The sequence below is a fragment of the Panthera onca genome, chromosome C1 (assembly GCF_046562875.1).
Source record: "Panthera onca isolate mPanOnc1 chromosome C1, mPanOnc1 haplotype 2, whole genome shotgun sequence".
NCBI lineage: Eukaryota > Metazoa > Chordata > Mammalia > Carnivora > Felidae > Panthera > Panthera onca.
Window position 1 is genome coordinate 193,542,497 of NC_138346.1, and position 26,367 is coordinate 193,568,863.

A 26,367-nucleotide genomic window follows, 5' to 3' on the forward strand; every position below is an offset into this window, starting at 1 on the left:
AACCCTCCTCGGAAAAATGCACAGAAAATTATTTGTAAACAGTTTCGGGGGAATCATGGATACAGACAATGGAAGACGCTAAATTTAGTCTACTTCACTCAATCAAAAAATGTTCAGGGTAGCAGAATGCTTGAGAGTAAACCAATTTCTTTTTTTTTTTAAGCTTATTTTTATTTTATTTATTGAGAGAGAGAGAGAGAGCATGGAAGGGGCAGAGAGAGAGGGAGATAGAATCCCAAGCAGGCTCTGCACTGTGAGCACAGAGCCCAATGTGGGACTCGAACTCACAAACCGTGAGATCATGACTTTAGCCGAAATGAAGAGTCGGACGCTTAACCGACTGAGCCACCCAAGCACCCCGATGAGTAAACCAATTTCAAGTGAGCATATGAAGGCTGAGCCTCACCAGCTCATCCCCTTATTTTGTTCCCAGAATCCCCATTTCTCCATCGCCTGTCCATGGTGAAAAATTAGCAAAGAGGGGCACTGTGAGTAAGGTGCTGGGTCACAAAATTTCCTGTAACCTAGAAGCTGCCGCCTAGAGTACTGGGAGGATCAGAGCCCCAAGGCTAGAGCCAAAGGGGCTTAGAGCCGAGCGAGTCTTCGAGCCAGGGTCTGTCTCTGACTGATGTTCCCCCGGGAGTGGACCATGGGAATGGCACCCAGGCGGGTTGAAGCCTGGGCCCTGGCCAGCCTCAAAGCTTTGAGGTCAGGAAATCCGGAGGCAGGGGAGAGGGACACCGTTGCCACATTCCCCGGCCCCTTTGAGACCCCCGAGGCAGGAAGGCTGCCCGGCCCCACCGGCTTCCCTCCCAGGCTCCTTCCTGTGCCTCAGCGACTGACAGCGCAAGGGAGAGAAGGAGGCCGGGCAGGTGTTGCAATCCACAGCTCCTGGGCCTGTCACAGACTGAGCCATTAACGACAGGGCTGGGGAGAGAAGCCGGCCTGCGGCTGTTTTCAGGAACTTGCCCTCAAAAGGAGAGCAGAGACGGTTCTCCAGGGCGGTCCTCCAGGCGGGTGCCCGCTGCAGGCTCCAGCGTGAGTAGGGGATCCCCAAGGAGGGCTGCATCTCCGGCTTGACGAGTCCCAGGTCCACTCTCCCCCGAGCTCTGCCAAATGCCCGTATGCAGGCCTGGGACCAGGGCTCCTGCCTTTCGGATTGGTCCCTGGGAACCAGGAGCCCTGGACACTGAATGTCTTTGACCAGGGCTGCCTCCTCTTTGGGGGTAAGGGGTGTGCATCGGGGAAGTCATAAATAGCCGAATATTTCTTTGGGGACATCAAGCTGGGCTCGGGGAAGGACACAATCGCCATCCCTCTCCGCGTCCCTGTCTCGGACCCTGTGTCTCAGCCCGTCCCTGTCTCCCCTGTTTCTGTCTTCCTCCCCAGCCCCTCCCTGGCCTGGGCTCTGGGTCTCTCTCTGTCTGACTCAGAGTCTTGCTGTGCCTTCCCCCATCTCTTACATTTTCCTCTTGAATCTTAAACTTTTTTGGGGACCTCTTGCTTCTCAGCCTTGAGTGCTGGGGTCTCTGGGTCAGCGTCCTTATCTCCTGGGCTCTTTCTTTCTCAGAAAGAATCAGTCCCAGATTCCTTCCCCCCAGAAAGAATCTCCATGTAGGAGAGTAAACACAACAGGGGAGAGAGGGTGTGAGCTGGGGAAGGGAGAGCAGGGGAGAAGGCTGAGTGCAGGGAAAGGAGAGGAGAGCAGGAAGATGTGGGTGATAGCAGTGCCTCCAGGAGGCAGCGGGTTCGACTGGAAATGAGCGGGAGAACCGGGCAGATGGCTGGAGAGAAGGCGAGACTGGGGTCCCAAGGAGCCACAAGTAGGGAACCCAGAAATGGGGCTCTGAAGCCATGCCGTGTGACACGGATCAAAGCAAGGTGGCGGTCCTGGGGGGCGGTGACCACACAGCCTATAAGCGGGAGAGGAGGCCAGGAGGGTTCTGGATTCCATGATGCAGTGCCCCGCTTCATGGCCCGTGAAAACAACCAACGGTCCCCGAGGGCTTCTTCTACGCAGGCTCTGCGCTGAGCGCGTTTATCACAGACCCTCTCAGTGCATCCTCACTACAGCCCTGAGAACGGGGTGCTGATGTTCTCCCTCTTTCACAGATGGGGACGCTGAAGTTCAGAAAGGTGAAGTAACCTGTCCAAGGCCACAAAGCTGGTAAGTAGCGGAGTCGGGGCTGGAGGCTGGTCTAACTCAGAGCCGGACTCCCCACTTGTCTACATACCGGGCCCCAGAGAGTGAGACCACGCTCCAACAGGCCCCAGATCACTCTCAACACTCTCAACTGGGGTAGGGGTCACCCAGGGCTGCAGTGGGGGACCAGAGACTGATGTCAGACATGCCGACACTCAGCAGCAACCCAGGGGGAGGATGCCCGGCCTCTCAGGGTGGGGTTTGGCTACCCATTGTGGACAGGAGTCAGAGGACAGGGATGAAGTGGTATCTCACTGGGCACAGGCTGGGCCTTATGCTGATCCTTGCTAGGGCAGCAGGGCTGGGGTATGATCAAAAGCACAAAGAAATGGAAACCAGTGTCCCAAAATCTGGGCCCAGGAGGCTAAATCTTCCCCAACAAGTGTGGGGGGGGGGGGGGGGTGGGGAAGGCAGGGCGGTTGATGCTAATCAAACTGGTATAATGTAGTAAGAAAGCTGCCGACCACTGATTAGTAGACCAGGGTGCTCTGAACAGTGGTGCGGGTTTCTCACTGCACAAAGCTGCCCAGCTAAGGAGTAAGTAGAAGCTGAAATCCAGTCTATTCTTCAGTTGCCAGTTCTTAGTGTGAGCCTGCATCTGCCCAGAGGAAGGGGCGCTCTTTTCCTGATTTGCAAAAAAGTGACTTACGGGCTAGCAGTCCCTTGGCATCCTGGTACCGAAGTGTATACAAATAGCCCAGGGGTTGGGGTAAGGCCCCTGCCTTGGGTATCTGGGAAGTTCTTATTCATACCCCTGCCTGGGAGGAAGAGAAAAAAGGAGAGAAGCTTTCCCCCTTCTGAGCACAGGGGGTCTGCTGGGACACCACTTACATGCATGTGTTCCTATATGTACACTCAGCTAGACAGTGATTTCCACTGACCTGCCACCGAGGGTGCCAATTAGTGCTGAAGAAGCAGGTGCCTGGCCCCAAGACCCCAATGGGAGCAGAATGGAAGGTTAGGCTAGAAGCCCGCCATGGCAGAATACCTTTGGCATACTTCCAGAAACAGAAACTGGAGGCTCCCAACAGGCAGGCACTGTCGCCAGGACCATAGGGCACCTGGCCCCAGAAAACCTCCAGAGGTCTATGCCCAGAAGCGGGGGTGCATGGACCCCCGTGTCCTCCCTTTCCCACCATCGCCACAGAGGCCAGCCTCCCCCAGGTGTAACCTAACAGCCCCTTGCCTCAGCTACTCCATGCAATTATCACTTTCCGCCAAGGGGCACCTCTGACCTTTCTGGCATGGCTCACTCAGGAGAACATGCCTAGTGCTCACGCGTGTGCAACCTGGACGTGCCAGGAAGTTAACACCCCAAAGAACAGCCCTTGACTGATGGGGGATAGAAGTCAGTAGATGAATGTTCCCATCCTCCCTCCTGTTCAAGGGATAAATTGTCCCTTGGGTGGATAGTTCTGACGTGTGTTCTACACGGCTCCTCGGAAGGTTCCAGCAGGATGGAGCCCCAAGTCTGTGATACACCCTTATGTCGGCTTTCCCTCCTTACCTGTGATCATTCTCCCCACCCCCTCACTGTTCCTGGGATCCTTCCTATTAAACTACCTGTGTGCAAGCCCAGCTCAGATAAAAGGGAAGGGGGAAGAATGCTATTCCTTGACGCTCCTGTCCCCGCTCTCTCCTGGAAGGCAAATATAATAACAACAGTGGCAGTCACTCACACAGTCATTTCCTACATGCCAGGCACTATGCGAAGCCCTCGTCTTGCACCATTTCTTGTCTTCCTCCCAAAGCCCTTTGCAGTATAGGCTGTTGTTACCTCCATTTTGCAGACAAAGAAACTGAGGCTCAGAGAGGTCAAGTCACCGGGCCAAAGCCACACTGTGGCAGAGCAAGGGTTAAGCTCAGCTCTTACTCCGAAGCCCATGACCTTCACCATCCCCCTCTACCTCCAGGTGAGCACCAAGTTGGCACTATGGTGGAGCTGGGAACCTGGAGCCTGACCAGAGCTGCCCTGATTATCCTGCTGCTCCCCAGAAGTGAGTGTGGCCGGGGATAGGGGTGCCGTGGGGAGGGAGAGGAGTCACAGCGAGAAAGACAGAGTGGGTGGAGGTGGGAATCATTTCCCTGCACTGCCACACTGCTCCTGGGGTTCCCAGAGAATCAAGGCTGGGCCACAGATGTGGGGTAGCCGGCTCCCACCCACAGAACTCTGCGGGCAAACCACCATCCATGAGGAATGGTGAGCGGGCCTGGGCTGGTCAGCCTGGAAAGGGCTGGGTGACCCAGGCCTTGTCTGCAAATCTCTGCCAGGCTGTCAGAAGGAAGCTCTGAGTCCCCTGCAGGCTTCGTGGGCAACAAAGAGATCAGGGTGGGAGCCACAAGGAGGCAGGATTCATCCTGGAATCGGGAAGCCCAGGCAGAGCTCCCCAACTATGGAAACTCTATCTTGAGAGGTAGAGAGCTTCCCATCTCTGGGGATGTGCAAGCCGAGGCCAGGGTTGACAGGGAGGCTGTGCAGCAGGGGCCAGCACACTTTGCTTGATAGGACTATGGAGGCCACATACAGTCTCTGTTGCATGCTCTTATCTGTTTTCTGTTCTGTTTTCACCCTTTAAAAATGTAAAACCCACTCTTCGCTGGCAAGCCATACAAAGCAGGCCACCCTCAGCCCTGCTGAAAAGGATGCGGTGCCTGGAGGAGTTCTGGAGTGCACAGTTTTGCGAGGTCCCTTCCAGTCTGAAATTCTGAGTCTGTGAAGTGATGGGAGCCTCACATTGAAAGTCATGAACTTGCTTCGTGATCCTGGGAGAATCCCTTCTCCTCTTAGGGCCTCAGCCTCCTCATCGGCAAAACAGGCCCAGGAACACATGACAGAGGAGAGGAGGCATTTGGGGGGGGGGGGGGGGGGGGGCAAAGTGCAGCGCTGCCTTATCTGTTTAGACAAGAAATATTCACTGAGAGCCTACTCCGTGCTAAGCTCTGGGAATACAGTCGTGAGCCAAACAGCCAAGTTCTCTGGCCTCACGGAACTTCTGGCCTGATCTCTGGGGAGACAGACAAACAACTAACCACATGGCTCCGTAATTAGGAAGGATGAAAAGAGCTTTAGGGAAGTTCAGGGCACTTGGCCTGGTCTGGTTGATCAGGCCCTGGTCTGGTTCCCCCAAGATGCTAAATGTTAAGCAGGTGAGAGAGAGGAAAAAAAGAGCCCCTGAAAAAGGAACAGCAGGGTACAAGGATCTGGAGATTGGAGAGATCGTGGCATTTTCAAGGAATAGGAAGAAGGCCAGAGTGACTGCCGACGAGAGGGGCTGGTCTGAGCTAGAACTGGGAGGCGTAGCATGGACAAGGCCAGGAGGGCCCTGAGAAGGACCTGGGTTTTCATCCTGATCGTGGTAGCAAAGACATTGATGGTGCCTGGCATGTCATTACATCTAACCCTTGCAGCAACATGAAAGTAGGGACTATTTTTCATCCCCATTTTACAGATGAGAAAATTGAGGCACAGAAAGCCTCGGTAACATACCAGGATCACACAACGAATAGGCAATAGAACCAGGCTCTGAACCGAGACGGTCTAGTTCCAACATCCATGCTCTTACCCACCGCACGGCTGCAGTGCTGAAGCGCAGTGATCCGGAGGCAGTAACACAATCAGATCTGAATTCGGAGAGCTGGGGCTGTGGGCTGCCTATCATTCCAACCACCGCTTTCACCACCTTTGGGGAGGGTGCCGCAGGGGGGACCTGTCTCTGTCCTGCGGTGTGCTGCAGCTGGCTTGCGAGACCTAAGGGTGCACATTTCCTCCCAAGTTCACATTCAGTGATGTCACACGGGTGGCCGGAAAATCAGTCTTGGTGGGAAATATTTACACCAGGGAAAGCAGCCCATACTACAAATCAGGATGTGGCTTTCTTGTACAGTCAGTTGATAAGCATTGATCAACACATCATTTTCTCTCTCTCTCTCTCTCTCTCTCTCTCTCTCTCTCTTTTGCCCCTGAGAGCCCCTCACCGTCCCCGTAGACATTCTCCCCTTTCCAGCCCCCATAACTTCGTCGGGGAGGCAAGAAGGTAAGGGCCCTGAGTCTAGGAGTCCAAAGACTTAGCTTTTTGGCCCAGCTCTGCCAGGCACAGGGGTGACTCATGGCCCATTCTCTCCCACCCCAGGCCTGGAGGAATGCGGGCACATCAGCCTCCCAACCTCCACTGTCCGCCTGGGGGACTCCATCACAGCCTCCTGCACCATCAGCCCCAACTGCAGCCACCTGGGCCCGGAGTCACAGATTCTGTGGAAGTTGGGAACACAGCTTCAGCTCGGAGAGAGGCAGCTGCGTCTGGCAGATGGAAGCCAGGAATCCACCATCACGCTGCCCCCGCTCAACCGCCCGCGGGACCTTCTCTCCTGCTGCCTGCGCTGGGGCAACAGTGTGCAGATCCTGGACCAGGCTGAGCTGTGGGCAGGCTGTAAGTCCCTGCGGCCGTCTACCCACTCCGCCTCCGTGCCCTCCTGCCAACACGAATAAGAGCTAGGATTCACCGAGCACTTGCTCAGTAAGCACATTATGGGCATGGTATCAGATAACCTTCCCTACCAGCAAGGAGTGCTCTTTTTTTTTGCAGATGAGGAAACTGAGGCTCATTTGGTGAGGGGCACAGGCGAATAAGGATGTGGCCGAGATTTATATCAGCCGGCGTGGCTCTGAAGTCACTGTAGTAACCACTACTCCATACGGCTGCCACATAAGCCCAACTACCCAGCCACTGGAGGGTGTGCCCAGGGAGGACACACTTTACCATCTGGGCCTGCTCTCAGTTTCTCTGCAACTCAGTCTCAGCCCTCTGCTCAAACTGAGAAGCAAGGAGACGATGCCAAGCCAGTGCATGAGGAAAGAACTAAGACCAGGTTTCCTTGTTAAGAGTCACTAGGAGTAGAGCAAACACTTACACAGCACCTGCCATGTGCCAGACATCGCCCTGAGCGCTTTGTACATAGTGAGTCACTCAGCCCTACCCGGGGGGTAGGCATATCACCATCGCCCCGTTTTACAGATGAAGAAACTGAGGCACAGAGCGGCTAAATGACATGAAGATCACAATGGCTAATAAATGGCAAACCCAGGATGAAAACCCAGACCTACACGGTCACGGTCAAAGGGGGCCGAGCTGAAGGGGTCGGAGGCTCTGTGATGCCCGCCCTGTACATGCCTATAATTTGACTTGCCCCAGGGATGCCCCTCCAGGGTCACCCCGAAGGAGGCGAGCGCGTAGACAAGGTGACCCCAGAGGGAACAACCCCGAGCAAGGAAACGAAAATAACTGGTTCCAGTCAGAGCTTTCTGAGTGGCCCTACTCCAAGCCCTCACTCTCCCCACCCTTCGTGCAGACCCTCCCGCGGCGCCCCACAACCTGTCCTGCCTCATGAACCTCACAACTAACAGCCTCATCTGTCAGTGGGAGCCAGGACCCCACAACCACCTGCCCACCAACTTCACCCTCAAGAGCTTCAAGTAAGGAGGGGTCTCTGGCCCCGTTCCTCTGGGTCCTGGGGTGGGGCATGGGCGGGAGTGGGGCTGGGGGAGCCAGAGGCAAACACGGGAGGGAGAAGGGAGCCTCGCTTTCTTCTTCTGCTAGACACCCAAGCCTGGCCTATTGGCAGGAGCCGGGACAACTGCCAGACCCAAGAGGACTCCATCCTTGACTGCGTGCCTAAGGACGGAGACAGCCACTGCTCTATCCCACGCAGATACCTGCAGTTGTACCAGCACATGGGCATCTGGGTGCAGGCAGAGAACGCACTAGGGACTGGAAAGTCCCCACAGCTGTGCTTCGTTCCCATGGATGTTGGTGGGTGACGGCTGGGTGTGGGGGAGGGGAAAGGCCCCCACAATGGGCAGATCCACAGAGGCACAGAGAGGGACTCCCAGACCCAGTGACAGACAAGGAGATCCTGGATGGCCTAGAGATAGAGGCAGACGAGAGAGACAGAGACGAAGTGGAATGCAGATGGGGACAGAGCTACGGAGACACAGACACACAGACGTGGGAGAAACACCGAGGCAGGGAGACACGTTCTTTCAGCGAGCTTCTTGAAGTGCCCACGGCACACTAGGCAGGCGTTGTTCTAGGTGCTGGAGACCTGAACGAAATAGCAGAAGTCCTGCCCTTGGAATGTTACGTTCTAGTGGGCAAAATAAATAAAATAGAATGTCAGGCAACCAGAAGTACGAGGAGGAAGTTAACACAGAGGGGGAGGTGGGGAAAGCCGGGGGTGGGGGACAATTGCTCTTTCAGTAAGGTGGTCAGGGGTGGCCTCACTAAGAAGGTGACATTTGAGAAGATCCTTGAAGGAAATGAGGGAGCAGGCTGCTGGATATCTGAAGGGTAAGATCTCCAGGCAGAGGGAATGACGAGTGCAAAGGCCCCGGGGCAGAAGGATGAGACAGAGACCTAGGGAGAGACAGACACATATATACAGACAGACCTCCAGAAACATGATGACATGGAGATGAAGAGACACAGAGAGACGGAGAAAAAAAGAAGCAGGCTGACAGAGACCCCAGGGGTGGAGACCCCAGGGCAGAAAACGGAACAACAGGCAAAGAGAGAAGCAGGAATAAGGCAGAGCCCTATAGGATGGGGCAGGGAAGGTTTCTGACAACCCCTCCTCCTTACAGTGAAGCTGGAGCCCCCCACACTGTGGGCCCTGGCCCCCAGCCCTGAGGTGGCCCCACCCCAGCCAGGCTGCCTGCTGTTGCGCTGGGAGCTATGGAAGCCGAGCCTCTACATAGAACAGAAATGCGAGCTGCGCCACCAGCCACAGCTCGGAGAAGCCAGCTGGGCCCTGGTGAGGTGGAAGGCAACCTCAAGAGCCCGGAGTGGGGGTGGCTGAGGGGAGGGTGGCTGAGCTGGGCCTGAAGGGCACAAGGATCCAGGCTCAGAGCCACGGCCATCCCACCAGGTGGGCCCCCTGCTCCCTGAGACCCTCCAGTATGAGCTCTGTGGGCTCCTCCCGTCCACAGCCTACGCCCTGCAAATGCGCTGCGTCCGCTGGCCCCTGCCTGGCCAGTGGAGCGACTGGAGCCCTAGCCTGATACTGACCACCGCACAACAGGGTAAGTGGGTGGGGAGGGGCCAGGAGCAGCCATCAGGACAAAGTCCAGCCTTCGGGGCCCTCCCTGAGCCCCTCTTCCTGCTCCGTCCCCAGCCCCCATCGTCAGATTGGACACATGGTGGCGGCAGAGGCAGCTGGACCCCAGGACTGCGGATGTGCAGCTGTTCTGGAAGGTGACCCCTTCTGAAGGCCATCCCTCCACCCCTGAGACTTCTCCCAACCCAGACAGATCCCTGTGGGCTGGGGCTCAGGACTCCAACAGTTCTGGGAGGTTTGGATGCATTTGTATGTGATTTGCATGCACTTTGCATGCACCTAGGAAGCTGGGTAGCACCGTTCTGGAGAGACTACAATGTAGGACTCACCTATGGCAAAGAGTCAGCTCAGGGAATGGTTAAGTGCCAACCTGCTCCTTCCTTTCCTCCCTCCTAGGACCTGGCATGGGGAACAGGGAAGAAGGAAGGGAGGGGGGAAGGTTGGCTCCCAGCCTGTGGGGGCTCAGTTCCTATGACCCACCCACCCCATCTAGAAGCCCTTCCCCACTCAAGATGAGCCGTGCGCCCCCACCCCTTATCTTCTTCTTCCTGTGTCCACCGCAGCCAGTGCCCTTGGACAAATACAGCGGGCAGATCCAAGGGTACCTGGTCAGACCACCAGGCCAGACTGGGGCAGTCCCAGCCCTCTGCAACACCACGGAGCTAAGCTGCACCTTCCACTTGCCCTCGGAAGCCCGAGAGGTGGTCCTTGTGGCCTATAACACAGCCGGGACCTCTCATCCCACCCCAGTGGTCTTCCTGGAGAGCAGAGGTAAAGGGCGCTGGCGGCTAGTAGAGTGTAGTGGGTGAGCACGTAACGTTCAGAGGCTAGACTGCCTGGGTTCACAACTAGTCCCGTCACTTGCTAACAGTATGACCCAGGCAAGTGACCCCTGGCCTCGGTTTACTCACCTAGCAAAGGGGGACAATCCAGTGCCTACCTCAAAGCCCTGTTGTGAAGGTCACATCCATTAAGACATGTGCCTGGCACCACGTTCCCGCTCAGTATGTGTTAGCTACTCTCATTATCATCAGCCGGAACCAAGTTAAGCTGGTGGTGGTACCACACACGCTCCCATTCACTCACACGCTCACAAGTGCAGATGCTCATAGACACGCATTCGCGTGTGCGTGTATGCACGTGCGTGCACGCGCGCACACACGCACACACACACACAGTCCATTCTGCCAAAGAAGATAGGAAGAAAGCCCTACATTTTCCCGGCTGGAACACGGTCCCTGCGTTAATTGCTCATTCTCAGGGGATCGGCCACCACCACCCCCAGGTTCCCCTGAACATGGGTCCTCACAAGGTGACACCAGCGATAACAAGAGCTCGTACTCCAACTTATGAGCCGCATGACCTTCGGCAAATTACTTAACCTGTCTCAGTTTTCTCCTTGACAAATTGGGGCCAGGGTAGCGCCTTCCTCCTAGGACTCTTAGCAGACTCAGTAAATTCACACGTACCAAGGCCCATAGCCGCACAGACCATGAACTACACAGCGTTAGCACCGATCCCTGTCAGACACTCCTCGGCACGAGGCACTGTGCCAGGCTTGTTCTAGGCATCATCTCATTTGATCTGCGCCAGGACCCTTACAGAGGAGCAAACTGAGGTCCTGATGTTGACTTACTCAAGGCCACCCGGTTTGTAAGTAACAAAGCCAGGATTTGAACCCAGGCTTCTGGCTCTGGGACCCGCATTCTTCTTGCTTTTGCTCTCTCACCTCCTACCCTGTCTCCAGGCCCACCCCTGACCAGGCTCCACACCACAGCTCGAGATCCCCACAGCCTCTGGGTGGGCTGGGAGCCCCCCAGCCCTCGGCCTCGGGGCTATGTGATTGCGTGGGGCCTGGGTCCCCCCAGCCCCAGCAGCAGCAATATGACCTGGAAGATGGAACACAACGGAAACATTTCCAGGACGCTGCTGCAGGGTGAGGCAGGCCTGGGGACCTGGGAGGCAAGGAGGCAGTGTTTGTCAGGCAGAAAGCAAGGGGCAGGCTGAACCCCCCTACAGAAGAAGCAGACTCCCCAGTCTTTCTTGGCTCTTTAGTCTCGTCTCATACCCCCAGAATCAGGAAGTTCTTCCCCCAGTCTAGCCAGATCCTCCCTTTTCACAGCCCTGCCCTGCCACCTTCCTAGCTCTCCTCCTTTTCTGCCCTTACATCCATCAAATGATCTGAAGAGATAGACGAGGCTAGCCCTGCAGCACAAGGCCTGGGTTATTCCCCACTGGAGGTCTGAGGTTAGCTTCTGATCATCTGCAGAGGTTAGCCCCTCACCAGGGGGCCTGCCCCATTTTCGCTCCACAGAGAACATCAGGCCCTTTCAGCTCTACGAGATCACCGTGACCCCTCTATACCAGGACACCGTGGGACCCTCCCAGCACATCTATGCCTACTCCCAAGAGATGGGTGCGTCAGCCACCAGGCCCCTCCCAGAATCCTCCCCTCTCAACGCCTGCCTGGGACCCCACAATCAGGACTATGAGGGAACATTTCCTTCCTCCCCCACCTCTGACCCACAGGAGACCCTCTCCCAACCCTAAGGTGACCCCTGGCTTACAGTGGACCCCTGCAGCCGGACAGAAGTCAGAAACTGGGGTGACAGAAACTGGGGAGTGAGTTGGGCAGAATTCACGAAGCGAGTCTGGCAAAAATCAACCAGTTTCCCTGAAAGAAATCAAGTGTCCTGTGTGGCAGAAATTAGAGAGAAGGCCCGCCATAAAGTCAGAGAGCGAGTGGCAGAAATCAGATAGTGAGCCCAACAAAATCAAGCCTGGCAGAAATCAGGCGGCAAGGCTTTGGAGTCAGAGAACCAAGTGCAAATCCTGACTTAGCCACTTATTAGCAGTCTGTGGAATTCAGTCAAAGGTGCTGGCAACATGAGGCTTGGGCATGGGTCCCCTTGGACTCTCTTCTCCCACTCCCCGCCATAGTGTGGCTCAGTTCTGGGCTCTGGGGAGCCACAAGATGTCCAGCTAGGCTCTCCACTCTTCCCTGCTCCCCGTCAGCCCCTGCACCTCTCTCTCTTCCGGCAGCCCCCTCCCACACCCCAGAGCTGCATCTAAAGCACATCGGCAAGACCTGGGCCCAGCTGGAGTGGGAGCCCCAGGCCCCTGAGCTGGGGAAGAGCCCCCTGACCCACTACACCATCTTCTGGACCAACGCTCAGGACCAGTCCTTCTGTGAGTCTCTGCTCAGTACCTCACAGTCCCAGAAGGCCTGGGAGGGGACGCCCAGCAGCCTTGGAGGGAGCCTCGGCATCTGGGCCCAGGCTGACCATTCTCTTCTACTCCCAGTCACCACCCTGAATGCCTCCTCCCGTGGCTTGGTCCTCCACGGCCTGGAACCTGCCAGCTTGTACCACGTACGCCTCATGGCTTCCAGCAAGGCTGGGGCCACCAATAGTACAAGCCTTACTCTGATGACTTTGGCCCTAGGTAAGGAGAGCAGGGGGCTGGCCAGCCAAGGCTGTTGGGAAGGTTCATCACCCAACGGATCCCTCATTTTGAGGCCTTGCCTGGATCTGCTAGTCTGAGGGAGGAGACTGCGCCCAACCCATGAAGCCCAGGCTGAGGGAGGAGGCCCATTCCTGCCCTCAGAGCCCAATCTGAGGGAAGAGGCCCAGCCCCACTTGCATGCACTCTAATCTCTTCTGGCTTTCCCCTCACCCCAGAGGAGTCTGAGCTGCATATCCTCCTGGGCCTCTTTGGCCTCCTGGTCTTGCTCATCTGTCTCTGTGGGGCTTCCCGGTTCTGCTGCAGACCCAGGTGAGTCCTCTCAAGACACCTACCACCTAGCTACCCCTGCCCACAGGGAACTGCAGGCTGGAGCGGGACTGTCCAGGTCCCTCTTTGCCTTCCCAGGCGTCGGGGCCCATGCCTGGCTCCAGCCCTGCACCACCTCTCTCTGTACTAGGGAGCCTTCAACTGCTAGAGCGGGTGGGAGAAAGGATGGCAAGATGGGAGGGGGCATGCCTGACCCAGCCTTCACCTGCCTTCTTCTCCAGCAGGAAGAATCCCCTCTGGCCAAGTGTCCCAGACCCAGCCCACAGCAGCCTGGGCTCCTGGGTGCCCACCATCATGGTTGAGGTAAGAACCCCCATGGGAGAGGGAAATGGGGCCGGGGGCGCTGGCCCAGGCTCAAAGTAAAAGGAACCTCCCCCAAGGATGAGTCTTCAGGCCTTCCCATCACTTCCTAGCAAGGTGCCCTCCCTCTGGAGTAGAGCAGATCCGAGTTTGCATCCCAGCTCTACCCATTTCAAAGCCTCAGCCATCTCACTGTGAATTGAGGTGAATCTCACACAGAATCATTGGAGACATGCACCGAGCTAAGTCTGAAGCCCATAGCACGCGTCAGGAATGTATGAGGTGCTTTGCAAGTGTCACCCTTTGGGCTCCAGCAGAGAGCAGCAGGAATATCCCACAACTGGCCCACCGCAGGAAGGCACAGTGGCTGGGATGACTACGAGATAAATCATGCCCTCACCCCACGTCCTTGTATCCAGGAGGCCTTCCAGCTGCCTAGCCTTCGGGACCCCGGCATGCCACCCATCACCAAGATCACAGTACTGGAGGAAGAAGAGAAGAAGCCGGGGCCTTGGGAGTCCAACGACAGCTCAGGGACCTGTGGCCTCCCCACCCTGGTCCAGGCCTATGTGCTCCAGGGGGACCCAAGAACACCTTCCACCCAGCCCCAGCCCCCGTCTAGCACCAACGACCAGGTCTTTTATGGGCAGGTGCTGGGCAGCCCCACAGGCCCAGGTCCAGGGCACTACCTCCGCTGTGACTCTACTCAGCCCCTCCTAAGGGGCCTTACTCCCAGCCCCAAGTTTTATGAGAACGTCTGGTTTCAGAACAGCCCCCTGGGGACCCCAGAGCCCCTCGTCCCAAACCAGGAGGATGATTGTGTCTTTGGGCCACTGCTTGACTTCCCCCTCCTGCAAGGGCTCCAGGTCCATGGGGTGGAGGGGCTGGGGGGCATCTAGCGCTTCCTGGGACCCCCGCCCAGGCCTGCCTCTTGAAAGGCCTGGGCCATCCAGAGGAGAGGAGAATATCAGTAAGCCCACCATGAAAAAATCATCTCGTCCCAGAAGGGCAGGAAGACTACCAGTATCTCCCTATCTCTGGTCCCCAGCATCCTTCCTCCACCTCCCAGGCCCCATGGGCTGACCCTGCCTCTCACTTTAGTGGCCAGAGAATGCTTCATCCAACCCTGCCCACTAGCCTTCTGTGTTTAATTCCTGTAATTTTAGTCTCTTAAACCGGTTAAAGGTTTGGTTTGTTTTGGTTTCGAGAAACTCTTGAGTGTGCCTGAGTCTCTGTTCTTTTTCTTTTCAGGGCCCTAGCAGTGATGGGGGTACTTATCAGAACTGTTCGTTTGTGTATTCTTTCCTTTGCTCATTAATTCCACCAGCCCACATGTAGCATTTAGGTCCTGTGCTGGCAGCAGGGATTCAAAAATGATTTGGCTCAGTCCACCCTCAAAGGACTCCCATTCTAGTGGTGGAGACTTGAAAACTGGCCATTAGGGCACAGTGGCCAGAGTTATCTTGTGAGGGTGGGGGTGAGGGGTCACAAAATGCTATGGGATATGGGGAATACACTTCAGAAAAGACCAATCCCTATTGGAAAAATATAATTAAAAACAAAATCTCCTGGGTTGCCTGGCTGGGTCAGTCAGTGGAATGTGTGACTCTTGATCTCAGAGTTGTGAGTTCCAGCCCCATGTTGGGTGTAGAGATTACTTAAAAATAAAATATTAAATGTATATATTAAATATTAAATATATATTATATATAATATAATATTCCTGGTAAATATAAAATATAATATTATATATATAATATAATAATCCTGGTAAATGGGGTAGCCACGCAAGTTTACTAATTGTCTTTACCCAAAAGAAAACTAAATTTCTCATATCTTTATGAGAAGAGTCAGGTTTGCAACTCAGAGGCAGGCAGAAACTGGGAGACAGGGCCACTGCCTCCCTTAATGATTACATTTCAAGAGATGGCTCCCAGATCCTTGAGAAAAACATGTTGTAAAACTGGCAAGAGGCTTATTTAGCTTTTAAAAAGATTTACCAGTGCCTCAAAAGGGCAGAGAAAGAATTTACACTTACAAGTTTTCAAAAGTAAATGCTTTAAGCAAAGTGAAGGGGAGAAGAGCTTTCTCCCTCTTTGCACCAGGGAGGATTAAAATTTTATTTTTGTGTCATCAAAAATTTATTTTCCCTACTTTTAATTTGTAGTTGTCCTTACACCCCTCATTTCACCAATATTAACACAGCAAATATTTATCAAATGCCTACTATATAGCGGGTCCTTGGCACACAACTGCCTCAGGTAATCCTCCAACAATGTAAAAAACGGATACTGTTATTACCATTCCCATGTGATGAATAAGTACACCGTGACCCAGAAAGGTGGAGTGACTTGCCCACAGGATCATACAGTGAGTAAATACTGATGAGTAAAATGAGCTATGATTTCAGCCCAGGACTGTCCCATTCCAAAATCAACGACCTGCATCACGAGGCTAACCAGGCTGCCCGAGAGGAGGCTGGAACCCAGTAGTTCTTAGGGGGCCTCGTCGTGGAATACAGGAGGAGAGGAGGTGGAAACACTAGGTTGGGGGAGAAGAATATGGCAGCCCCCACGGGAGCCTGCAAAATGACCGGAGCCCGAGGCCAAGTACATAGAGTGGGATTAAGGGCGGGATGCCCAAGGGGGAAAATGGCATCTTAGAATTTATACAGCACCGCACACCACTGACCAGGCCCGCAATCACCCAGCCCCCAGCCCCGCACGGCTGCTAACCGGACCTCTCCCCTGGACCCAATCGCGCCGCACCCAAAGGGTCTTGCCTTTCCCATCCATTCTCTCGGTCTTCATCTGCTCCGGTCTCGCAACTGCACTCCATTGGTCGAGCCTGAGCCAGCATGGCGGCGCCCTTGTAACGCGGTCCGTGCCGCAAAAGGGACGGCGGCGGCCCTGGCGCCGGCCCCGCGGGGTCACAAGTCGGCATGCTGAGAACAGCGTGGAGGGCGCTGAGGTCGCTTCCGACCCAGGCAGTGGCCCAGGCTCCAGTCCGCGGGCTGCCGGGCGGAGCGTGCGCCAGGCCTCCCTTCCGCCAGTGGGGCCTTCCCTCCCCTCCTGGAGGTGAGGAGCTGAGAACCTAAGCAACTCGAGCAGGGAGGTGGGGTTGGGCGGAGATGGGGGACACGCGGGACGAGGATGGGGAAGAAAGGCCAGCGGGTGGGGAAGAAGTAAGACGAGGTGGGAGAGGCGTGGGGCCGCGGGGTGCGGAAGAAATGGGGCGGCTGCTAGGCGCCGAAGCGCCAAGACCTTGCAGGAAGGGTAAATGCAGGGGCCACAGAAAGGAGTCGAGGCTGGACTGTTTAAGGAGATGGGCCTCGGCCCTCTCTCTTCTGCACAGGTGTTATCCTTCCGGCCGTTCGCGGATATGCCATCCAGAAACCAGGTAGGAGCTCTTGGGGTGGGATTTCCGCGGAGAGAGGGACGTCTGGAGGGACGCCGGGTGGCCAAGGGGACAGAGGTGGCTACTTAGAACCACGCGATGGGGGTGGGCCAGAGGTCCTGAGCAGAAGAGCCTCACGTCCGCCTTGTCAAAAGGCTGTAACCTGAAACCTGCCCGGGACCGGGTGGGGGGTGGGGGGTGGGGGTGGCGAGCCGGAGCGGGAGCTTTCGGACTGGGTTTGAGTGAGAGTGAGCTAGCAGGGGGAGGGCGTGCTGGGCGTACCCAGGCCTACCTAGAGTCTAGGTAGACACTTTGTGTCTACCCTTCCGTGGTGGAGGGCTTGGTTTCCCGTTCCAAGGCAGTCTGCATCTCTCTTACTAAAGAGATCTCTTTTCCTGGGCACATGATATTGGGCAAGTTACTTCCTCCAGTCACATTCTAAAATGATTGTAGAAGTTATCTATTTGAGAGGATTGTTGTTAGGATTCAGTGATAACACATGAAAAGCATTCTTAGCACTGAGCGCAATAAATACAGTCTATGTTAGCATTTATTGCTACTAATATTATGTGCATAGCGGCAGAGCAGGGTCTGACTGGAGAGGACAAGTTATCTCCCTTGTACCTCTCCCTCATCCCTGAGGGAATAGGACACACACCCAGGCCCGAGGTCGAGGGTTTCCGATTTGTGCTTACATTTCAGGCGTCCTAAAGCTAGGGGTCCCTCCTCAATCCCCTTATTTCATTCATGCAGTCAGCCAGCAACCGTTTGTCAAGTACCTGTTCTACATGAGGCCGTGGACCAGACCGGGGATTCAAAAGGAGTCAAACTCAGTCCGTCCACAAAAGGCCCCATCCTGGTAGGGGATTCGATAACTGTAGAGTCAGAGACGATAACTGTAGAGTCAGAGACGTAAGAGGTGGAGGCACAATATGGGATCTTAGGAAAGGCAATCTACTCCCAGCGTGAAATATCAAGACAGTTGCCTGCGGCGTTTGCAGAGGAGAAGCTGAGCCCAGAGATACCCAGTTTTGCTTGAGACCCTGGGTGCCTCACGGAGTTGGTGACAAAAGCCAGAACTGAGGGGGTGGGCAGTGCGAGTTGACTCTTGGTGTTTTCCATCCCTGCACTTGACAGTCCAGCACAGCCAAGAAGATGACCCGCCCCCTTCCACGCTGCTCAAAGACTACCAGAACATTCCCGGAATTGAGAAGTAAGCAAAAAGAAATCTCTTTGATGAGGTAGGGTGCCCTAAGAGGACTGAGGAGGAAGAAGGGAAGACAGTGACTGGTCCGGCCTGGCCCACTGTATCTGAAGCTTGGTTATAGAATCAGGCAGAGGACTCTTGAAGCCCAGGCTTGGTGAGGGTGAGTGGCAGGGCAGAATGGCATTCATGGAGCTCAATTTTTTGCCTTTTTTTGTACTCTGGTTTAGTTAGCAAGGAGGCAACATATCTCATGGGTCTTTGTGAAATCTCTCATCTCTGGGTCCTCAAAAAAGCCCTCTGAGGGAAGAAACAGTGTCCCCCTTTTATACATTAACAAGTTGTCCTATGTCATACAGCTCCTAAGGGACAGAGCTGAAAGACACCAAAGCTGGGATCCTTCTGCTCAGTCCCTGCCCTATGCCCTAGGAGCTGTCCTGTGTGACATGAGAAGAAAACGATTATAGAATTGAAATGTCTCAAGACAGATTGAACCATACCTTTTGCTGAAATGAAAATCCTCCCTTTGCCCTCCCCGTGATGGGCCTGGAACACTCACGCAGGCAGCCCCAATTTTGTGTAGTTATCACATCATTCCATGTTCTCAGCGCAGCACATCAGATTCATGCTGACTGTTAATCCCCGAGAAATGGCTCCCCGCTTCCACAGAGACTCTTTTGTTATAAAAGAAATTTTCAGGGGCGCCTGGCTGGCTCAGTTGGTGGAGCATGAGACTCTTGATCTCGTAGAGATCTACATTGGATGTAGAGATTACTTAAAAATAAAATATTAAAAAAAATTTTTTTTAACCGTAATTGCTTTTCAAACTAAAATGGAAACAGCATCGTTTCCTCTTCCTCCCCGTCCCCCCACACCTGTCTCTCATTGCTCTGGTTTCCGCACAGGTTTGACGATGTTGTAAGAAGACTCTTGTCTTTGGAAATGGCCAGCCAGGTAAGTGACCTGTGCAAAACCCCGGCCTCTCCTAGTCCTCTCCTCTGGGACTTCTTCCTACCGTGGTAACACTACCCCAGGCTTCTCAAGTCACAGTATTTATCCCAGTGTCATTCTGTGACCACTCGTCCATCCCTCAGACTGAGCATCTCGAGGGCAGGGACGGTCTTGTTCTCTCACTGTATCCCTAGCACCCGGCAAACAGTAGGTACTCAGTAATGATCTAATGCCTGAATGAATGAGCAAGGTTTGGAGACGTTCATTCAACAAGCCATTTCACCTGTCATTGGCCTCGGACTCACCTAGATGTGAATAGCTACGGGCTGACCAAAGGCCTTGCCCTGATGAACAGAGTGAAGCCAGGCGCTGAACTTCATGGCCTAGGTTCTGTGACTGTAGCCAGGGCCTGTGTGATATGAAGGCTAGCTCTTAGGGGCTGGCAGACCACACAGATTCTCTGTCTCTATCCTCAACAGAAGGAGAAGCTAAAAGTCAAGCAAGAGCAGTTGATGAAGAAGATTGTGGCAAACCCTGAGGACACCAGCTCCCTGGAGGCTCGAAGTTGGTCAGGGGACCCTTGGGGAGTGGGAGAGCGGCGGGAAGGGGAGGGGGGTCTGCTAGCTGGTACTTGATCCAGGGCTCTTGTCTACAAGTACACTAGGTATTAGATGTGACTTGATAAAGGGAGAGACAAGAAGGACCCAGAGTGATGAAAATTGGACTCTGTGATGCTAGAGTCAGCACCCAGGTCCCACCTCATACCTCTGTGTGAGCTCAGGAGAGTTTCCTCAGGAACCAAAGCTTGTCTCTGTGTCTCTCTCTACTCTGCAGTTAAGGTGGTGTAAAGGGGCAAGTGGTCAGGGCCAAGATTCCACCTCACTCCACAGTGCTACCAGAACTTACTGTGTGTCCAGGAAGGGCCTGCTGTACTGACAGCATCTCCTTGGGGCCACCTTCCGCTTCTGCCTTTGCCCCGGTCTTTGCAATAAAGGCAGGGATCAAATATGAGGCTACCTAAGGAAGGATATTGCAAGAGTTTAGGAGATGAGTGAGAGCTGGTAATTCTGAAAACTCACTAGTGAGGGGTGCCTGTGTGGCTCAGTCAGTTAAGCGTCCGACTTCGGCTCAGATCATGATCTCACAGTTTGTGGGTTCGATCCCCGCGTCAGGCTCTGTGCTGACAGCTCAGAGCCTGGAGCCTGCTTCGGATGCTGTTGTCTCCCTCTCTCTTTCTCTGCCCCTCCCCTGCTCGCACTCTGTCTCTCTCTCTCAAAAAAATAAATAAACATTAAAAGAATTTGAAAACTCACTAGTCAAAAAACAGAAAGGTAGCCACTGGAAGGGCAGAGGCAAGGAGTAGACCCTTGATGGTTTGGGAATCTAGTCTTACTACATTGGGTGGGACCACCAGTGCAGCATTGAATGATTAACAGTGATAGCATGGACAGTAGACTGATTCCTGAATTCAACAGGAACGCTCTAAAGTTTTACCATTAAGAATGCTATGTGCTATGGTTTGGGGATGATACGTTCATAAGATTAAGGAACTTGCCTTCCTTAGACTTTGCTTTCTGAAGGAAAGAGAGTCCAAAGTCTTGTGAGATCTTGAAATTCAGAGTGCTTTGGGAGTTGTAGAGAGCTACACAAGAGCACGGGTGATTGTTATTCCTTGAGGTCTTAAAACATAACCCCGCCCTGGGCCCTTCCTTCCTCTGTGCCAGCTCTCATCCTCTGTGGTTTGTGGTTTCAGTTGTTGCTTTGACCGTCAAGATCCGCAATTATGAAGAACACATGCAGAAACACCGAAAGGTAAACCTTGGGCATCGCTCCCAGCTAAACGCCAGCAGCCGGGGGAGAGGAGTCTGAGAGGTGAAGGGCTCTGGGTCCAGAGAAGCAACTTGAGAAGCCAGATGGCCACAACGCCAAGGTGCCCGGCCCTCAGCTGCGGTGGAAAAAACATTCCCCTCCTGCCGCCAGTGGAAAAATGGGAGCCTTACCGTGCTGTGCTGAGTGTCGCCAATGGTCAAGAATGCAGACTTCAGGGCATGACCGCAGCGTCTGGCACATAGTGGGTGCTCAGTATTTCTAGAATGCAGGAAGGGAGTCAGGTTGGCACTCGGTTCAAATCTCAGCTTTGCCATTTCCGCTAACCAGATGCGTGACTTTGGGGAAGTTACTTTACATGCCCAAGCCTCAGTTCTCCTGTCTGTAAAGTGGGGAGCGTAGTAGTACCTGCTGATGGGATTGCAAGGACTAGGTGAAATAATAAAGCACCAGCATGGTCATATGAAGTGTTGAGCCTTGTGCAGAGCACCTCACGTGCATCAGTTCATTTAACCCTTAGAACCATCTTTCTATCCCATTTTACAAAGGCGTAATCTGGGCGTGGGGTGATTAAGTCATTCCTCAAAGCACACCACTGAGAAATGATGTGCTAGGACTTGAAACTAGGTGGTCTTGCTCTGGGGCCCATATTCTCCTTTTGTTTGTTTGTTTGTTTGTTTGTTTTGCAAAGAACACAAGTTTATTATCTCGTAGTTGGGGTTTTTTTGGGTTTTTTTTCAAGTTGATTTTTTAATTTGTGTTTTTTGAGACAGAGAACACGAGCGGGAGAGGGCAGGGGGGGTGGGGAGAGAATCCCAAGCAACTCCACGCTGCCGCGGGGGGCGGTGGGGGAGGGGGTCAATCTCATGAACTGAGATTGTGACCTGAGCCGAGATTCAAGAGTTGGATGTTTAACTGAGCCACCCAGGTGCCCCTCCAGAGCCCATATCCTTAACCATGATGCCGTATCTCAGCACAGCAGTGGGCACAGAGCTACTGTAATTTAGGCAGCTGCCCATATTTTTAATAAATACAGAGTGGTCCGGCTCTGCATGGGCGGCACCTCAGGGTTCCCTGGAGCAGGTTGATCTTGCTTCTTGGCGAGGAGAGTTTTGCTCATTTGGAGTGTGAACAGCAGCCCTCACAGAGGAGCACAGACCTTCCCTCCTCTCCAGCCCAGCTGACACTTTGCTGAGCTGTGGGGAGGCTGAGTAGGTGGCGTAGGGGAAAGAGCATGAGATTTGGAGTAAGACCCATAGATGTGGATTCCAGACCTGACCTCACACAAGGTCCCTGCCTGGCACAGTTCTAGGACCTCCTATGAATCAGGTGACATCTTTGAGCCTTTATTTTCCCGTCTGTAAAATGGCAATAACAATGACAGTACCTACCTGAGAGTTGCACTGACATTTGCATAAGATTGTTGGGAGGTTTCAATGAGATGATGAAATGACCATCCCTTGTTACTGTATAGTGGCTCACACTTAAATAGGACACTAATATACCAACTCTCTCGCAGGACAAAACCCATAAGCGCTATCTGCTGATGAGCATCGACCAGAGGAACAAGATGCTCAAAAACCTCCGTAAGACCAACTATAGTGTCTTTGAGAAGATCTGCAAGGAGCTGGGGATTGAGTACACCTTCCCTCCTCCATACCACCGGAAAGCCCACCACCGCTGGGCGACCAAGAAGGCGCTGTGCATTCGGGTACGAGTCGGAATTGCTGCTTTCGTTGGCCCCACTCTGGGACTGTGGTGTTAAGGTCAGAAGGGAGGGTAGTCTGTTCCTGACCGAGGCATGGAACTGGCCCCAAAGCCTTGAGGAGGCTCCCAGGCCGTCAGCCCCGTGGAGAAAGGCTGATGTGACCATCCGGGGGAGTCCGTTCTCACCCCAGCTGCTCCAAGTCTGAGGTTTTGCATAGAGTTACAGTCTCTTCCTGCTCCCTTTCATCCCCAGGTTTTCCAGGAGGTGCAGAAGCTGAAGAAGCAAAAGAGGGCCTTAAAAGCTGCAGCAGCGGCAGCCCGGAAACAAGGCCAGAAGAACCCGGAGAGCCCTTCCAGAGCTGGACCAGAGGCAATCAAAGAAAACCAATAAATTGTATTAGAGTTCTGTCTTTCTGCCTTAAAGGATAATAGAGAAGGTGGGGCTCTGTGCACCGAGGACAAGGAGGAGGAATTTGTTCGTTCAGCTCTGGGATCCCAGGGTTTTAGGAGGCAGAGCCTCTGCCCTCACACACCTGAGGACACGTTCTCACAACACCCCTCACACACACTCACATAAACAGCGCCCTGTTGTCCACCTCCTTCCTGCAGAGGGGAGACTGAGCACACAGCAGCACAGAGGAAGTGTGGCCGGCTGGCTGGCTGGCTGGCGGCCGAGTGAGAAAGCCGGCTGTAAGAGCTGCCTTCTGGACAGGGCCCTGGAAGTTGAAGTAGAAGCTCACCAGACAGAAATGGGGTGGGAAGGTGTCCTGGGCCGAAGGAATTGCAAGTACAAAGGCAAAGAAGTCAGCAGGTGCAAGCTGTGTCCAGAGAACACTGGGAACAGGAAATAGAGCTTGACAGGGAAGTTGAAGCTGGGGTGTGAGAGGCTTGATATGCTGGCCGCCCTCTGGGGAGTGGGGAGACGGTCATGGTTTAAAACCAAAGGAGTGAAGACAGCACCAGGTCTGTTTAGATGGTTAAGCAGCAGCAGTGCAGGGCGGGGGATCAGAGGGGGAGCGATCAGAGCACTTTATTGTTTGGGGGGCAGAGCTGCTGGTGTTCAGGTTAAGAATCTGATAAAAGCTACAAGTCCTATCCATGAGAAACTGCACATGCGCAAAACATTCCTTATAAGTTCTGGGGAGTTACGAGTACCCCTTTTCCTGCAAAGTTCACCCATTCATACCAAGTGAAGTGTCAAGGCCTTGATGTCTGAGCGTGCTTGGCAGGTTTGCAGAAGCAACGGAGACTGTCTAAAAGAGTGAATGAAGAGATGAGGTCAGAGGGAAAAGCAGACACCAGATAATCTAGACCTTTCTGGGTGTGTTAGTCTGCTCAGGCTGCCATTAAAAACCATAAACTGGCTTAAACAATGGAAACTTATTTTCTCAAAGTTCTGGAGGCTAGGAAGTCCAAGATCTAGGTGCTGGACAATTTGGTTTCTGCTGAGGAATCTTCCTGACTTGCAGATGGCCGCTTTCAGACTATGTCCTCACTTGCGAGGGGGGAAAGATCTCTTCCTCTTATAAGAGCACTAATCTCATCATGAAGACTCTACCCTCACGACCTCATCTAACTCATTACTTCCTAAAGGTCCCTCCCGACCTCATCTAACTCATTATTTCCTAAAGGTCCCTCCAAATACCATCATGTTAGGTGTTAGAGCTTCAATATGTGAATTGGGGGAGGTACACATTCAGTCCACAACAGCGGGGAAAAGATTCTGGAATTCATTGTGAGACGGGAAGCCATGGAGGAAAGAACGGGGGAAAGTTGTGTTAAAGTGACGTCCAAGGAGAAGTTGGAAACTTAGATCCAGGACTGCAGTGAGGCCTAAGCTAGACACAAGTTTACAGGTTATGTTTAGATGGTGAGTGAAACCATGGGTGTGGGTGAAATTGCCCAAGGAGGGAGCGTAAATGAAAAAGAAAGGGCCATGTCAGGATGGGAAGGATGATCTCTGAGGGCATAGCCTGACTCAGGAGCAGCTGAGGGGTGGGGGATGGTAAAGTGAGAGCAGAACAGAGAGGCTGGGGTCCTGCAGAATCAGAAGTGGGATGAGAGGCCCAGAACGGCAGACGAGCTCTTCAGATAACACCTCCAGGAACAGCGGGGAAGGCCCTTTATGGGGCAGGACTTGGAGTGGACACAGCTACATGGAGATACTTGCTGGAGGACCAGGTGCCATCATATAAGGGGACCAGTGGAGAAGTTGAGAAAAGGGACACAACAGGGCAGACCCTACAAGAAAAGCATTGTTGTAAGTGCTTGTAGGCACAGTATCATCTAATCTTTAAAGTCACCTTCTCAGGGTGCCTGGGTGGCTCAGTCGGTTAAGCGTCCGACTTCGGCTCAGGTCATGATCTCGTGGTCCGTGAGATCGAGCCCCGCGTCGGGCTCTGTGCTGACAGCTCAGAGCCTGGAGCCTGCTTCGGATTCTGTGTCTCTCTCTCTCTGACCCTCCCCCATTCATGCTCTGTCTCTGTCTCAAAAATAAATAAACATTAAAAAAAATTTTTTAAGTCACCTTCTCTATCCAACCATCCCATATTGGCACGATTATCCTTATTTTAGCATGGGAGAACTGAGGCTCAGAGGTTAGTAACTTGTCCAAGTTCACACAGCTGGTTAGAGGCAGGCCTAGAATTCAAGCCCACGTCCATCTTTATTCCCAGCCTGTATTCTGCTCATTTTACCACATTGCCTAGGGGCAAAAAAAAAAAAAAAAAAAAAAAAAAATGGCCTGAGACACCATGGAAGGAGTTTATGTTACAGCAAACTTAAATGCCTTTAGCAATCAGGCAGGTTAACATGATGTATGAAAGGCCAGGTATAGCTGCTTGATACATTCCTATCCCAATTATTTCCCCTTTTAAAACTGCAGATAGGCAAAATCAAATCAAAGCCTTGGGCTGCCACCTTTCAATGACCATATAGTATCCAATACTGAAATGTTGGTTAAGAACCAAAAAGTCTTCATGGCGAAGTAGTTTCAGTGGGATGGAGAGAACTGAATCCAAGTTGCAGTGAGGTACGGAGTGAGGATGTTAAGGAAATTCAAGTTGTGAGCGTTGACTACTTTTTTTTTAATGTTTATTTTTGAGAGAAAGCAGGGGAGGGGCAGACAGAGGCAGAGAATCCCAAGCAGGCTCTGAGCTGGCCCCAAACTGTCAGTGCAGAGCCAGATGTGGGGCTCCAACTCACAAACCCTGAGATCATGACCTGAGCTGAAGTCAGACACTTAACCAACTGAGTTACCCAGGTGCCCCTCGACTACTTTTGAGAACTTGGCTGGGAAGGGAAGGGGACTAGAGAAGGAATGGGAAGGACTTGAGCTGTCAGGGCAAGACTTTGCAGTAGTAGGTGTGGTTATGAAGAAGATGTGCTGTTCCACTGAGGGGGCAAAGCCAATGAGATAGATGAGTTCTGCTGCATTAGGGGGAAATGGGGGAGTGCTGAAGATGTCTCTAAAAAGGTAGTTACAGTCAGAGTGGAGAGTCTTGAATGCCATGCCAGGCACTTAGACTACGATCTGGCAAACAGTTGGAAAGCACATAAGGGATGCGTCATATGGAAAATGGCAACTGCTGAAATTTAGCCTAGCAGCCAGTGCGGGTGGAGAGAAAACATACTAATGCAGGCAGAAAAAGAAACGAAGAGATAAGTGTGGAAAGGATTTTGGGGGTAAAAGCAGAAGTGGTGACTGATAATAGGACCCAAGGAGACCAGAATTGTTAGCCAAGGCTCAGATTTCAAGTCTGAGTGGCTGGAGGGAAAGAGGATTCGTAGGTTTTAGAAGTATTGAAATTTACAGAAATGGTTGCTCATCAAAGTAAAAACGTACAGCAGAAAACAAGAAGGTGATGCTGGAGCTCAT

The 26,367-nt window shown here is 53.3% G+C and overlaps 2 protein-coding genes across 4 annotated transcripts; both read left to right on the forward strand.

The window, feature by feature from the left end:
* The first annotated feature begins 878 nt into the window (after positions 1-878).
* Positions 879-14,616, forward strand: CSF3R (colony stimulating factor 3 receptor). 3 transcript variants are annotated; one of them, XM_060625770.3, is made up of 18 exons: positions 879-1,038; positions 2,113-2,167; positions 4,117-4,200; positions 6,169-6,237; positions 6,334-6,630; positions 7,550-7,673; positions 7,823-8,010; positions 8,841-9,010; positions 9,125-9,278; positions 9,371-9,450; positions 9,877-10,084; positions 11,061-11,249; positions 11,628-11,729; positions 12,356-12,502; positions 12,617-12,757; positions 12,994-13,087; positions 13,330-13,408; positions 13,825-14,616. In XM_060625770.3, the coding sequence occupies exons 3-18, from the start codon at positions 4,137-4,139 to the stop codon at positions 14,302-14,304; spliced, it is 2,586 nt and encodes an 861-aa protein (XP_060481753.3). In that variant the 5' UTR covers positions 879-1,038; positions 2,113-2,167; positions 4,117-4,136; the 3' UTR covers positions 14,305-14,616. The 3 variants fall into 3 exon arrangements, with proteins under 3 accessions (XP_060481753.3, XP_060481752.3, XP_060481754.3); XM_060625769.3 differs by having other exon boundaries at positions 880-1,038; positions 13,327-13,408; XM_060625771.3 differs by lacking the exon at positions 6,169-6,237 and having other exon boundaries at positions 882-1,038; positions 13,327-13,408.
* A 555-nt stretch (positions 14,617-15,171) lies between these two features.
* Positions 15,172-22,900, forward strand: MRPS15 (mitochondrial ribosomal protein S15). The gene is made up of 8 exons (XM_060625815.3): positions 15,172-16,482; positions 16,760-16,804; positions 17,939-18,014; positions 18,911-18,959; positions 19,436-19,520; positions 20,710-20,768; positions 22,303-22,494; positions 22,744-22,900. Exons 1-8 carry the CDS (start codon positions 16,347-16,349, stop codon positions 22,879-22,881), a joined length of 780 nt encoding a protein of 259 aa, XP_060481798.1. The 5' UTR covers positions 15,172-16,346; the 3' UTR covers positions 22,882-22,900.
* The last annotated feature ends 3,467 nt before the right edge of the window (positions 22,901-26,367 follow it).

Bases quoted from the DNA above. Each gene is read 5' to 3' on its own strand.
- CSF3R (XM_060625769.3), top strand. From the start codon at position 4,137: ATGGTGGAGCTGGGAACCTGGAGCCTGACCAGAGCTGCCCTGATTATC. The intron at 9,011-9,124 runs GTGAGGTGGAAG...CCATCCCACCAG, and splicing joins GAGAAGCCAGCTGGGCCCTG to GTGGGCCCCCTGCTCCCTGA. The intron at 9,279-9,370 runs GTAAGTGGGTGG...CTCCGTCCCCAG, and splicing joins ACTGACCACCGCACAACAGG to CCCCCATCGTCAGATTGGAC.
- MRPS15 (XM_060625815.3), top strand. From the start codon at position 16,347: ATGCTGAGAACAGCGTGGAGGGCGCTGAGGTCGCTTCCGACCCAGGCA. The intron at 16,805-17,938 runs GTAGGAGCTCTT...TGCACTTGACAG, and splicing joins ATATGCCATCCAGAAACCAG to TCCAGCACAGCCAAGAAGAT. The intron at 18,015-18,910 runs GTAAGCAAAAAG...GTTTCCGCACAG, and splicing joins AACATTCCCGGAATTGAGAA to GTTTGACGATGTTGTAAGAA.